At 43.6% G+C, this 12,837-nt stretch overlaps 1 protein-coding gene across 2 annotated transcripts in view; it reads left to right on the forward strand.

The window, feature by feature from the left end:
• LOC110526485 (CBY1-interacting BAR domain-containing protein 2) overlaps positions 1-10,670 on the forward strand; it is a 17,883-nt gene extending 7,213 nt beyond the window's left edge. The window contains exons 2-10 of one of the 2 annotated variants that reach the window (XM_090238750.1): positions 4,358-4,476; positions 4,967-5,201; positions 5,936-6,004; positions 6,344-6,445; positions 7,022-7,027; positions 8,543-8,647; positions 8,920-9,033; positions 9,729-9,860; positions 10,038-10,670. In XM_090238750.1, coding sequence (XP_090094876.1) covers positions 4,457-4,476; positions 4,967-5,201; positions 5,936-6,004; positions 6,344-6,445; positions 7,022-7,027; positions 8,543-8,647; positions 8,920-9,033; positions 9,729-9,860; positions 10,038-10,184 — 930 coding nt within the window. In that variant the 5' untranslated portion in view covers positions 4,358-4,456 and the 3' untranslated portion in view covers positions 10,185-10,670. Of the gene's footprint in view, positions 1-4,357; positions 4,477-4,966; positions 5,202-5,935; positions 6,005-6,343; positions 6,446-7,021; positions 7,028-7,339; positions 8,467-8,542; positions 8,648-8,919; positions 9,034-9,728; positions 9,861-10,037 lie in introns of those variants that run through there. The other variant, XM_090238749.1, reaches the window with a different exon arrangement.
• Positions 10,671-12,837: the final 2,167 nt, after the last annotated feature.

Here is a 12,837-nt window from a genome sequence, read left to right on the forward strand (position 1 = left end):
TCTCACCCCCACCCACCCCTCATCCCATCCAGGTTTCATGTTTTGGTTGAAAGATTTTTGGGGGAGAAAGGAAAATAAGTGTCACACAGTGTTCTCTCTCCCATTCATCACAATGATCACTTCTTTACTCCACTACTGGCTCCACTAGTGAGAACACAGTCAGACTGATGGATCTGCTCAACGACTGATGACTGAGGGGACAAGGGTGGGGGAGGGAGGGAGGGAGGGAGGGAAGGGGCAAATTGGGGAGGGAGGGGGCAGTGGGGAGGGTGGAGGTAGTGGGAGGAAGCAAATTGGGGAGGGAAGGGGCAGTGGGGAGGGAGGGGGCAAATTGGGGAGGGAAGGGGCAGTGGGGAGGGAGGGGGCAAATTGGGGAGGGAAGGGGCAGTGGGGAGGGAGGGGGCAAATTGGGGAGGGAAGGGGCAGTGGGGAGAGAGGGAGCAGTGAAGAGCGAGGGGGAAAATTGGGGTGGGAGGGGCAATGGGAAGGAGGGGGCAAAGGTGGAAGGGAAGGGGCAAAGGTGGGCCAATGTAATGTCCCACACAGTTACAGTATCTCTCTCTCCCACCACCTAGGAGACATCCATACTCTCATATATCCCCATTGTAAACCTTCTAACTCTACACTGTAAACCTTCTAACTCTACACTGTAAACCTTCTAACTCTACACTGTAAACGTTATAACTCTACACTGTAAACCTTCTAACTCTACACTGTAAACCTTCTAACTCTACACTGTAAACCTTCTAACTCTACACTGTAAACCTTCTAACTCTACACTGTAAACCTTCTAACTCTACACTGTAAACCTTCTAACTCTACACTGTAAACCTTCTAACTCTACACTGTAAACCTTCTAACTCTACACTGTAAACCTTCTAACTCTACACTGTAAACCTTCTAACTCTACACGGTAAACCTTCTAACTCTACACTGTTAACGTTATAACTCTACACTGTAAACCTTCTAACTCTACACTGTAAACCTTCTAACTCTACACTGTAAACCTTCTAACTCTACACTGTAAACATTATAACTTTACACTGTAAACGTTATAACTCTACACTGTAAACCTTCTAACTCTACACTGTAAATGTTATAACTCTACACTGTAAACCTTCTAACTCTACACTGTAAACCTTCTAACTCTACACTGTAAATGGTATAACTCTACACTGTAAACCTTCTAACTCTACACTGTAAACCTTCTAACTCTACACTGTAAACTTTATAACTCTACACTGTAAACCTTCTAACTCTACACTGTAAACTTTATAACTCTACACTGTAAACATTCTAACACTACACTGTAAACTTTATAACTCTACACTGTAAACTTTATAACTCTACACTGTAAACATTCTAACACTACACTGTAAACTTTATAACTCTACACTGTAAACATTCTAACACTACACTGTAAACTTTATAACTCTACACTGTAAACATTCTAACACTACACTGTAAACTTTATAACTCTACACTGTAAACATTCTAACACTACACTGTAAACTTTATAACTCTACACTGTAAACCTTCTAACTCTACACTGTAAACTTTATAACTCTACACTGTAAACCTTCTAACTCTACACTGTAAACTTTATAACTCTACACTGTAAACTTTATAACTCTACACTGTAAACATTCTAACACTACACTGTAAACTTTATAACTCTACACTGTAAACCTTCTAACTCTACACTGTAAACCTTCTAACTCTACACTGTAAACTTTATAACTCTACACTGTAAACATTCTAACACTACACTGTAAACTTTATAACTCTACACTGTAAACTTTATAACTCTACACTGTAAACATTCTAACTCTACACTGTAAACTTTATAACTCTACACTGTAAACATTCTAACTCTACACTGTAAACTTTATAACTCTACACTGTAAACATTCTAACACTACACTGTAAACTTTATAACTCTACACTACAAGGAAGAATTTAATGCATCTGTCAAATGAATGAACCAACCCTCCTCCACCCAGCCACAACACACACACACACACACACACACACAGACACACAGACACACACACACACACACACACACACGAAAACATACACACACACAGAGGCTGTTTGTTGACACTGCCTCTGAGGTGCATGCTCTGGCATTAATCACAGGTATGAGAGAGGGGTCAGCCCTTGCTGGCGAACATAGAAAACCACCTCACAACGGGAAACTCTGTCCTGGGTTACATCCCAGACCTTTCCACTGCACTGGCTGTGGAACACACACACATTGGCGCCTGTGGACCAGCACTTCCAGAGTAAAGGATAATAAAAAATGATATTTGTACACCTCTATGTCAGCTAGGCCAGGGCCAGGCTACACTCAAAAGGGTTCTTTGGCTGTCCCCACAGGAGAACCCTTTTTGGTTCCAGGTAGAACCCGTTTGGTTTTCATGTGGAAAGGAAAGGGTTCTACCTGGAACCAAAAAGGGTTCTTCAAATGGTTCTCCTATGTGGACAGCCAAATAACCTTTTTAGAATCTAGATAGCACCTTTTTTTCTAAGAGTGTAGGAGGTAAACTATGTATAGTAAGAGTCATGCCCAGACATACACACAGTGATTGGTCCAATGACTTTCATCAACAGGTAGACCCCACTAAGGTTGGCATCCTCTCACTAGGCAACAGGTTAACCTAAGTCAGAGTCTGTCCTTGCCTCATATTATTCAGTAATAGTGTTCCTGCCTCATAGCGTTCAACATATTCATACAGCAACTCCCACAGCAAAAAAAACAGTTTTCTGACTCAGTCAAAAAGGCTGCCTGTGGTTTTGGCTTGTCGTACCCAGAGCTTGTGATTGAGGTAACAGCCTGGGGGAACTGTTTCATTTAGCTGGTTTTCCTCGTCTGTGTCGCCTTGCCTCCTCAATCACACTCCTAGGCTGTGACATCACTATGAGACAAACTGACTCTTCAGAACAGGGAGTGGGATGATGTCATTTCCCACATAGGAGTTAATGATGACAATATAAGGATCAATACAGATCTGAATGAATGGAAGCTTCAATGAATATGACTGGAACTCCAACCCACAGTCTGTGTGTTTGCATGTGTGTGGGTCTGTGTGTGTTTGTGTGTTTTTGTGAGCAAGTGTGAGTGTCGCAAAGGAAGTGAGTCTGCCCTGCTCTTTGATTCTGCCTCTGGGTGACATGTGGACTTCCTTCCTCTGTCAGCCCTACAGACCTGCTCTGGGGAACGCAATTAGCCATCAGCCCTGTGGCTATTGTGTGGTGTTTATAGAGTCATCCGATAATGATCTTTGGGGTCGGTCTGTCTGTCTGTCTGTCTGTCTGTCTGTCTGTCTGTCTGTCTGTCTGTCTGTCTGTCTGTCTGTCTGTCTGTCTGTCTGGGAGTGTCTCGTTCACCCCTATCCTCTGTCTGACTGTCTCTCTCAGGTTGGTATGGTTCTGCTGCTGGACTGGCAGGGGCATTGTTTTAATTTCCCTTCACTAACTACAGCCTGGGGGAGAGGAGGGGAGAGGTTGAGAGAAAGAGAGAGAGAGAGGGGGGGGTGCAAAGAGAGACAGAGAGAGAAAGAGTGATGGAGAGAGAGAGAAAGCTAGAGAGAGAGGAGGGGGTGTGGAACCATCTTGGGAGGATCTGTTGCTACTAGACAGCGTGTTTATCACAACAGCTGCTGTCCACAGGGGAAACTTGGCAGGCTACATCAAAGCCCTATTCACAGCCCACCTCCACTGGCTGACACACACACACACACACATACTATATTAAGTGCAGCATACAATAAAACGTTAATTCTCAGGTAGGAGGCTGTGTTACACTTTACAGTTGTGAGCTGCCAGCAGTGAGGTCTGTTTTTGAATTGTTTGAGTTTTTGTGTAAATGAATTAAAGTTCCATTTGAGTGGCGCCCCTTGTATATGCCAACACATTCTTCCCAGAGAGAGTTGAGTGCTGGCCTCTCTTCAACACTTCTCTTACAACCACACTTTAACAGGCTGGACCGTGTGTGTGTGTGTGTGTGTGTGTGTGTGTGTGTGTGTGTGTGTGTGTGTGTGTGTGTGTGTGTGTGTGTGTGTGTGTGTGTGCGTGTGTGCGTGTGCGATGAAGTGTATGAGCGAATGAGTCAGAGAGAGAACAGAGAGAGAAAGGAAGGGTGAGAGTGAGTTTTTAAAACATCAGTTTTACCACGCTCTTTAATAGACCTGAGGGATGGGGTTACGTTTTATTCTTCTGTAAGGCTGCCTTGTAAAGCGTTTCTCGGCTCCTCTAGGTGCTTATGTTGCTAATGATACGCTGCTGCCACCATGTGGCCATAACCATCACTTACACCCCAAAACCCCACTCTTCCGTGTTGTCGTCTCTATAGCAACCAACTAGCTCGTAACCCGGGGCAGGCGAGAGCTTGGCAATAAGGCAAATACCGCAGCTCAACAGTGAGGTGAAGTGACGCTTGAGCAAATCCAACATGAACACCATCTTCTCAAGGTAGTTGCCCTCGTTACATGCATATATGGTTTAATGTACCACTATTACTTGGTAACACCTGTGTTGGTTAGCTATACTGTTTTAATAAACCCCAGTACTGTAGCAGGAAAAGCTAGCATGGACCAGACGGCTCTACATAGTCAACATCGAGCCAATCGGTTGATTCTTCATTTGATGCTGTACTAATTCTATAGCTAACCATGTCATGTTTCACTATATACTGCCTTTCCACGATTATGTGTGGAAACCACGGCTAAAGTGGTAAATGGGCCTAGATTATGTATGGAGAAGATTGCGCATTGGGAATACTTTATTTCATATGAGTGCGCCTTTGGAAACACACCTGTCTCACAGATATAATAATGCTAAAGGGATGTGTACTGCTATTTGGCTCATCTAGCGTTTATCTCAAACACGACCCTAAAACTTCCTGGAGGTCTATAGTTAGCTGAAACCCCTAACCCTTCATAACTCTTAATCTTTTGTCCAGAGACAGACAGATAAAGAGCATGGAGCTGACAGTGAGCCATGCTGAGAAGTACCTGGGTCAGTTCTGCAGCCTGCTGGCCTCTTACACCAGGAAGACAGGCAAGCTGAGGGACCAGGCTGACATGCTGGTCAGACAGCTCAATGACTTCTCGAATACTGAGGACCCAGAGCTCCGTACCTGTCTGAAGAACCTGGCTGAAGACCTGGCCATGGTGCAGGACTACCGCCAGGCTGAGGTGAGGGGTGAGAGGTCAGGGGCTGTTGGGGAGTAGTGAACTACATATAGGCTTGTTAAAGTAGTAATTGAACTTAATTGTGTAGTAGCTTTGTGGTAGCTGAACTAAATTCAATTCTTGGTAGGGTTTTCAGTAGTTCATTTATTTTTTTGCCATTTAGTGGTGTAGCTAACTACTGGAATTACACTACGTTTTTTGCAAAAATTAAATAAATTATGGCTAAAGTAGGCAATCATTTCCTTTATTTTTCAGCATCAGACTTGCCTAATTGTCACTTGAAAGAGTTTTTGTGTATAGGCTTAATTACACATTCTGTTAATCTGACTCCAGGGGGGGTCTGTTATTGATTTGATTTTTATTGCAATTTGTAATCTATGACATTTCAGGTTTAGATAATAACAAAATAGTTTGGCTGTAGTGAACTACTTTCTCAAAGAAACATTGGTTCAGTAAACTATATTTTTAGAGTAGCTTCCCTGAGGACGTGGGTGGCCATGGTGCATCTACTGGGTTAGTGTAAGGGTTAACGATAACAGTAACAGTAAATAAAGGCATTATGGGAGTTACTCAGTCTTAAGTGCCAAAGGAATACTACAACACTGTATATAGTGTGCAAAGACAGTGTTGGTTTCGAGACATTTTTACCTAACAAAAATACAACAATTTGTTTCTCACACCTTGAAATACTGTTGTTTTGAAGATGAAAGTCTGTTTACTGTGTCTACCCCTGACAGATAGAGAGGCTGGAGACCAAAGTCGTCACTCCCCTCAAAGCCTATGGAGATATAGTTGAAAACAAGAGAGTAAGTCCTCACACATGGAAACGAACACACTGTAGATTTCATACAGTAATTACCAGACAAAATACAGATCCCTCATGCACGCATGCACGCACGCACACACACACACACACACACACACACACACACACACACACACACACACACACACACACACACACACACACACACACACAATCTTTGTCTCTTTCTCTCTCTCTCTCTCTCTCTCTCTCTCTCATTGTCACTTCACACACTCTTCACAGCCTCTCATGGCAGAACAATGGCAGTGAATGTATAGGCTGTCTCTTCTGAGACAGTGTGTTTGAAGCTTCATGGACTGGTCATATCTCTGACATACAGGCAGATCTGAAGAGGTTCAATGCTGATCGGGACAGAGCGCTGAAAGAGCTGCAGAAACTGGAGAAACTCCAGCAGAAGGATCCCTCCAATAGACAAAGAATTGTATCCTTTCTCCCAGTCTATTTATATCTGCATATACAGTGCCTTGCGAAAGTATTCGGCCCCCTTGAACTTTGCGACCTTTTGCCACATTTCAGGCTTCAAACATAAAGATATAAAACTGTATTTTTTTGTGAAGAATCAACAATAAGTGGGACACAATCATGAAGTGGAACGACATTTATTGGATATTTCAAACTTTTTTAACAAATCAAAAACTGAAAAATTGGGCGTGCAAAATGATTCAGCCCCCTTAAGTTAATACTTTGTAGCGCCACCTTTTGCTGCGATTACAGCTGTAAGTCGCTTGGGGTATGTCTCTATCAGTTTTGCACATCGAGAGACTGACATTTTTTCCCATTCCTCCTTGCAAAACAGCTCGAGCTCAGTGGGGTTGGATGGAGAGCATTTGTGAACAGCAGTTTTCAGTTCTTTCCACAGATTCTCGATTGGATTCAGGTCTGGACTTTGACTTGGCCATTCTAACACCTGGATATGTTTATTTTTGAACCATTCCATTGTAGATTTTGCTTTATGTTTTGGATCATTGTCTTGTTGGAAGACAAATCTCCGTCCCAGTCTCAGGTCTTTTGCAGACTCCATCAGGTTTTCTTCCAGAATGGTCCTGTATTTGGCTCCATCCATTTTCCCATCAATTTTAACCATCTTCCCTGTCCCTGCTGAAGAAAAGCAGGCCCAAACCATGATGCTGCCACCACCATGTTTGACAGTGGGGATGGTGTGTTCAGCTGTGTTGCTTTTACGCCAAACATAACGTTTTGCATTGTTGCCAAAAAGTTCAATTTTGGTTTCATCTGACCAGAGCACCATCTTCCACATTTTTGGTGTGTCTCCCAGGTGTCTTGTGGCAAACTTTAAACGACACTTTTTATGGATATCTTTAAGAAATGGCTTTCTTCTTGCCACTCTTCCATAAAGGCCAGATTTGTGCAATATACGACTGATTGTTGTCCTATGGACAGAGTCTCCCACCTCAGCTGTAGATCTCTGCAGTTCATCCAGAGTGATCATGGGCCTCTTGGCTGCATCTCTGATCAGTCTTCTCCTTGTATGAGCTGAAAGTTTAGAGGGACGGCCAGGTCTTGGTAGATTTGCAGTGGTCTGATACTCCTTCCATTTCAATATTATCGCTTGCACAGTGCTCCTTGGGATGTTTAAAGCTTGGGAAATCTTTTTGTATCCAAATCCGGCTTTAAACTTCTTCACAACAGTATCTCGGACCTGCCTGGTGTGTTCCTTGTTCTTCATGATGCTCTCTGCGCTTTTAACGGACCTCTGAGACTATCACAGTGCAGGTGCATTTATACGGAGACTTGATTACACACAGGTGGATTGTATTCATCATCATTAGTCATTTAGGTCAACATTGGATCATTCAGAGATCCTCACTGAACTTCTGGAGAGAGTTTGCTGCACTGAAAGTAAAGGGGCTGAATAATTTTGCACGCCCAATTTTTCAGTTTTTGATTTGTTAAAAAAGTTTGAAATATCCAAAAAATGTCGTTCCACTTCATGATTGTGTCCCACTTGTTGTTGATTCTTCACAAAAAAATACAGTTTTATTTCTTTATGTTTGAAGCCTGAAATGTGGCAAAAGGTCGCAAAGTTCAAGGGGGCCGAATACTTTCGCAAGGCACTGTAACTCTACAAGAGTAGCAGAATTCCAGAATGATTATAGTATTTACATCAACAATCCTTATGTCAAGACACAGTATTGATAAATACGACATATTGCCTGTGACAAACGATTGTTTGTCAGCCATATTTACTCTATGAGTGGTGCTTTGAGTGACAGGTTCAGATCAGCTAACCTGGTCTCTGAGAGGTTTTAGAAATGTAGATGTTCTGTTCTAGTCATGCTTCAATACCTTATCCAATGTTTTCAGTCACAGGTAACATGATTTCTCTGGAACCCCCTGTCACATCAACAACACCTTCAACACTGCAACGATGCAGATATCTGACCATTGATGAGATCTTGCTATGTGGTTCCAGAAGTTTTGGTAGCTGTCATAAAAAAGAATTTATCTTTCAAGTTTCTAGTACAGTTGTAGTATTCCTTTGCTGTTTGATTTTCAGGCAGAGGTGAATGCTCAGAAGGCGACCAATGATGCTCACCGCAGCACCAGACAACTGGAGGAGACCATCAGTGACTTCCAGAGACAGAAACTGGAGGACATCAAGGTTGGTCTTCAACCACAACACACATATGAACACAACACACACACACATATGAACACACACACACACACACACACACATGAACACAACACACACACACACATATATGAGCACAACACACACACACACACACATGCACATATAAACACAATACACACACATATAAACACAACACACACACACACACACACAGACTCACTCACTCGCATGTGTTCCAGTCATACTCAGGCATGTCCATCCTCTTACAGTGACAATAATACTAGGTCTTCTTCCAGAGGATCTTCACAGACTTCATCACAGTGGAGATGGTGTTCCATGCCAAGGCTCTTGAGGTCTACACACACACCTTCCAGAACCTGGACAGCATGGACATAGACAAAGACCTGGAGGTTAGACACACACACCTTCCAGAACCTGGACAGCATGGACATAGACAAAGACCTGGAGGATAGACACACACACCTTCCAGAACCTGGACAGCATGGACATAGACAAAGACCTGGAGGTTAGACACACACACACCTTCCAGAACCTGGACAGCATGGACATAGACAAAGACCTGGAGGTTAGACACACACACCTTCCAGAACCTGGACAGCATGGACATAGACACAAACCTGGAGGTTAGACACACACACACCTTCCAGAACCTGGACAGCATGGACATAGACAAAGACCTGGAGGTTAGACACACACACCTTCCAGAACCTGGACAGCATGGACATAGACAAAGACCTGGAGGTTAGACACACACACCTTCCAGAACCTGGACAGCATGGACATAGACAAAAACCTGGAGGTTAGACACACACACACACACCTTCCAGAACCTGGACAGCATGGACATAGACAAAGACCTGGAGGTTAGACACACACACACCTTCCAGAACCTGGACAGCATGGACATAGACAAAGACCTGGAGGTTAGACACACACACACCTCCCAGAACCTGGACAGCATGGACATAGACAAAGACCTGGAGGTTAGACACACACACACCTTCCAGAACCTGGACAGCATGACTGAGAGGTGAGAGTTCCAGGTATGGGGCTACAGGGCTGATCATCTCCCCGGTCTCAACAGCTGTTCATTGGGAGGATCAGGGTGTCTGACAGCCCTCTGGACAACCAGACCCTGCTGCCCTCCTCTATGGCCCACCAGCCTAGTCCCACCCTGGGCTCCAGCCTCAAACACACTGCTGAATCAGCCAAGAAGGTAAGATTGCATCTGCTGCTAGCATTACAGACAAAAACATAGACCTCCACAATAATGAATGAAAGAGAGTAACATACACTGATAAAGGTTAACAGTCATTACTGTCCTGTACAGACAGGTATATTTAGTTTCCTTTACAAGACTGTCCCAAGTCTTTAACCCATCTCCTGTTCACAGTCCCGTAGCAGCATCCTACAGCGCCAGAGGGGTGTAGAGGAGGAGGAGGAGGATGAAGAGGAGGAGTATGAGTCAGAGATAGAGGCTCAGCAGAGCAGGCAATCCTACGCCTCTCAATACACCCAAATACTCAGACAGAAGAACTGATAGATTGGAGGTACACACACAAATGCACCCAAAAAGACACACACACACAGAGAGAGAAAGACACTGCGTCTCTTCACACACATGTACACACACATTCAGATATCCGTATAGATCTGCTGACAGATGAGAATATGTAGTCAGTGTCTGTTGTCAGGTAAAGTCAATACTCAGGGTATGTACCGTACTGCAATAGATCTGTTGATGACTGTGCAGATGTGTTCCTGTACAGGGTTTGCAGTAAGTTGTTCTGCAAATAATGCTTTGTCAATGGAGGCATTTGGCACTTAAGACAGACTGCAATCATTTGTAATCAGCCATAGCTGAGGTATAGCTGAGGAGTGATAATGTGTTCACATTTTATAATGAAAAACAAATCAATGTTCAGTAATGGTTGTTATTTAGAATGGGAAAGTGAAGAATACATTATATTCCTAGATATAAATGTAAACATATCAAATAAATTGACCCATTTGCATTAAACCTGAATGAGAACTCTCATCATCATCTTGTTTCCATGGAAATGAACTCATTGGTAATAGCCTACTGACTTCCATTGACTGTGAAACAACATTGCTTCCTCAGATGACTGCAATAACAGCTTGGCAGTGGGATCACACTCTGCAAGCCCAATGAAGGATTACAGCTGTGCAGACTGCAGCTAAACCACTGACATGCTAGATAGGATAACACTGTTTGGCTTTCACCAATGGGTTTCTTTATCACACTCAGGCATTCTGTTCTGTTCAGGCTGTTGAGTTTGTCATAAAGCATGGCCCAGGTTCATTTACCTCTGTGCTGACTGAGATGGACTCTCTCACAGGAGTTATACGCTTGACAAACTGTTGGGGGGGTGAATACAGTTGGAAGCAACCAATCATTGGGCTTGGTTGGATAACAGACATTAATGCTGGAGATATCAATGTCGCCTGGGTAGTTTGCCTGTGGAATCAGGGAGACGGTGAAACTAAGTTTAGAGAGCTGCAGTTGTGAAAGAGCAGCTGTTTGGTGATGTTGAGGTTATTCACTGTAAGCTAAAGGGTCAAACAGGAAGTGGGGGAGAAGACATGGTTTTTCCATTTGCAGATGTACAGTAACTCAAGAGTCTCTGTTTCACAACAGTGTGACAGAGCAGCATGCCAGGGCAATAAGCTCAGGGCGAAACCTCCCCTTATCCCCCCCAGAAATATCTGATGCAATCCATTGTACACTATACTCAGCAGGGTAGCCTAGTGGTTAGAGTGTTGGACTAGTAACCGGAAGGTTACAAGTTCAAACCCCCTCTGTCATTCTGCCCCTGAACAGGCAGTTAACCCACTGTTCCTAGGCCGTCATTGAAAATAAGAATTTGTTCTTAAAACTGACTTGCCTAGTTAAATAAAGGTTTAAAAAAATACTCAAACACACATGAGGACAGGGCAGAGGCATCGCCTGCACCTCCTCGTGAGCTTTGTGCATCTTGGGCATCACTCTGAGATGCACACACTCTATCATATTCTTTGGAGGAAATTGGCATCATGAAGCACATTGATGCTACTGTTGCAATATTACTACGGAAGTGAGCATCTGCTTCTACTGGTCACAGTATACTCACCACTTATCAAGTACATAGTCATGCTGTCACAGCAACTTCAATTATTACTGCCACTGACAGTACTCTGCTATACCTCAGAACAGTTATCAGATGTAAAATTCGTAAAGATCAAAGATCTGCAGTTACCACCATTAACACTCACTGTTCTAAGATCAGTGGTACTCTACAAAGAGCTAGACCAAGGCTGTGGTGTTGTGTCACTCTCTGCACCATGATATATCTGGAGCCCCCCGAGATTACAGGGTGTGATTACAGGGTGAGATTACAGGGTGTGATTACTGGGTGTGATTACAGGGTGTGATTACAGGGTGTGATTACAGGGTGAGATTACAGGGTGTGATTACTGGGTGAAATTACAGGGTGTGATTACAGGGTGAAATTACAGGGTGTGATTACAGGGTGTGATTACAGGGTGTGATTACTGGGTGTGATTACAGGGTGTGATTACAGGGTGTGATTACAGGGTGTGATTACAGGGTGTGATTACAGGGTGTGATTACAGGGTGTGATTACAGGGTGAGATTACAGGGCCATCCTGAATCCCCATAAAGACACCGGGGCCAAAACCAGAAGCTCAGCATTCATCTCTAGCCAAAGACCATTCCCAAGTACTTCTAGCTCACATATGAGTTTCTAGGGACTAAATATTGTATTTTGTGAATTTGACAAGGCTATGCATATAAGTAATACCATGCACATAATACTCTCACTGGCTAGAAGTGTAGCATTACATGTGCTATTTAAAATGCGCAGGCTGTATCCCATCTGCTCCTTATGATGGAGAGGTGACGGACATTACATAACCAGATAGTATGAGAGCTAAGCTGCCAGCATGACCTTCCATTGACCCTCTTACTGAATATAGATTCACCTACTATGGAGGAGGTTACCGTAGCAACGGTGTCATGCATTTAGCGAGAGAGAGAAAGAGTGAGAGAAAGAGCGAGAGAGGGAGATTATCTGTGTGTGTTCGCGTGTGCGTGACCGTTCATGTATGACATGAGTGTGTATGTGTCTTGGTATCAAAGATGTGACACCACTGTGGCTGTTGCCATTGGAGAT

The sequence above is a fragment of the Oncorhynchus mykiss genome, chromosome 6, assembly GCF_057628025.1.
Source record: "Oncorhynchus mykiss isolate SJ-2025 chromosome 6, ASM5762802v1, whole genome shotgun sequence".
Taxonomy (NCBI): Eukaryota; Metazoa; Chordata; class Actinopteri; order Salmoniformes; family Salmonidae; genus Oncorhynchus; species Oncorhynchus mykiss.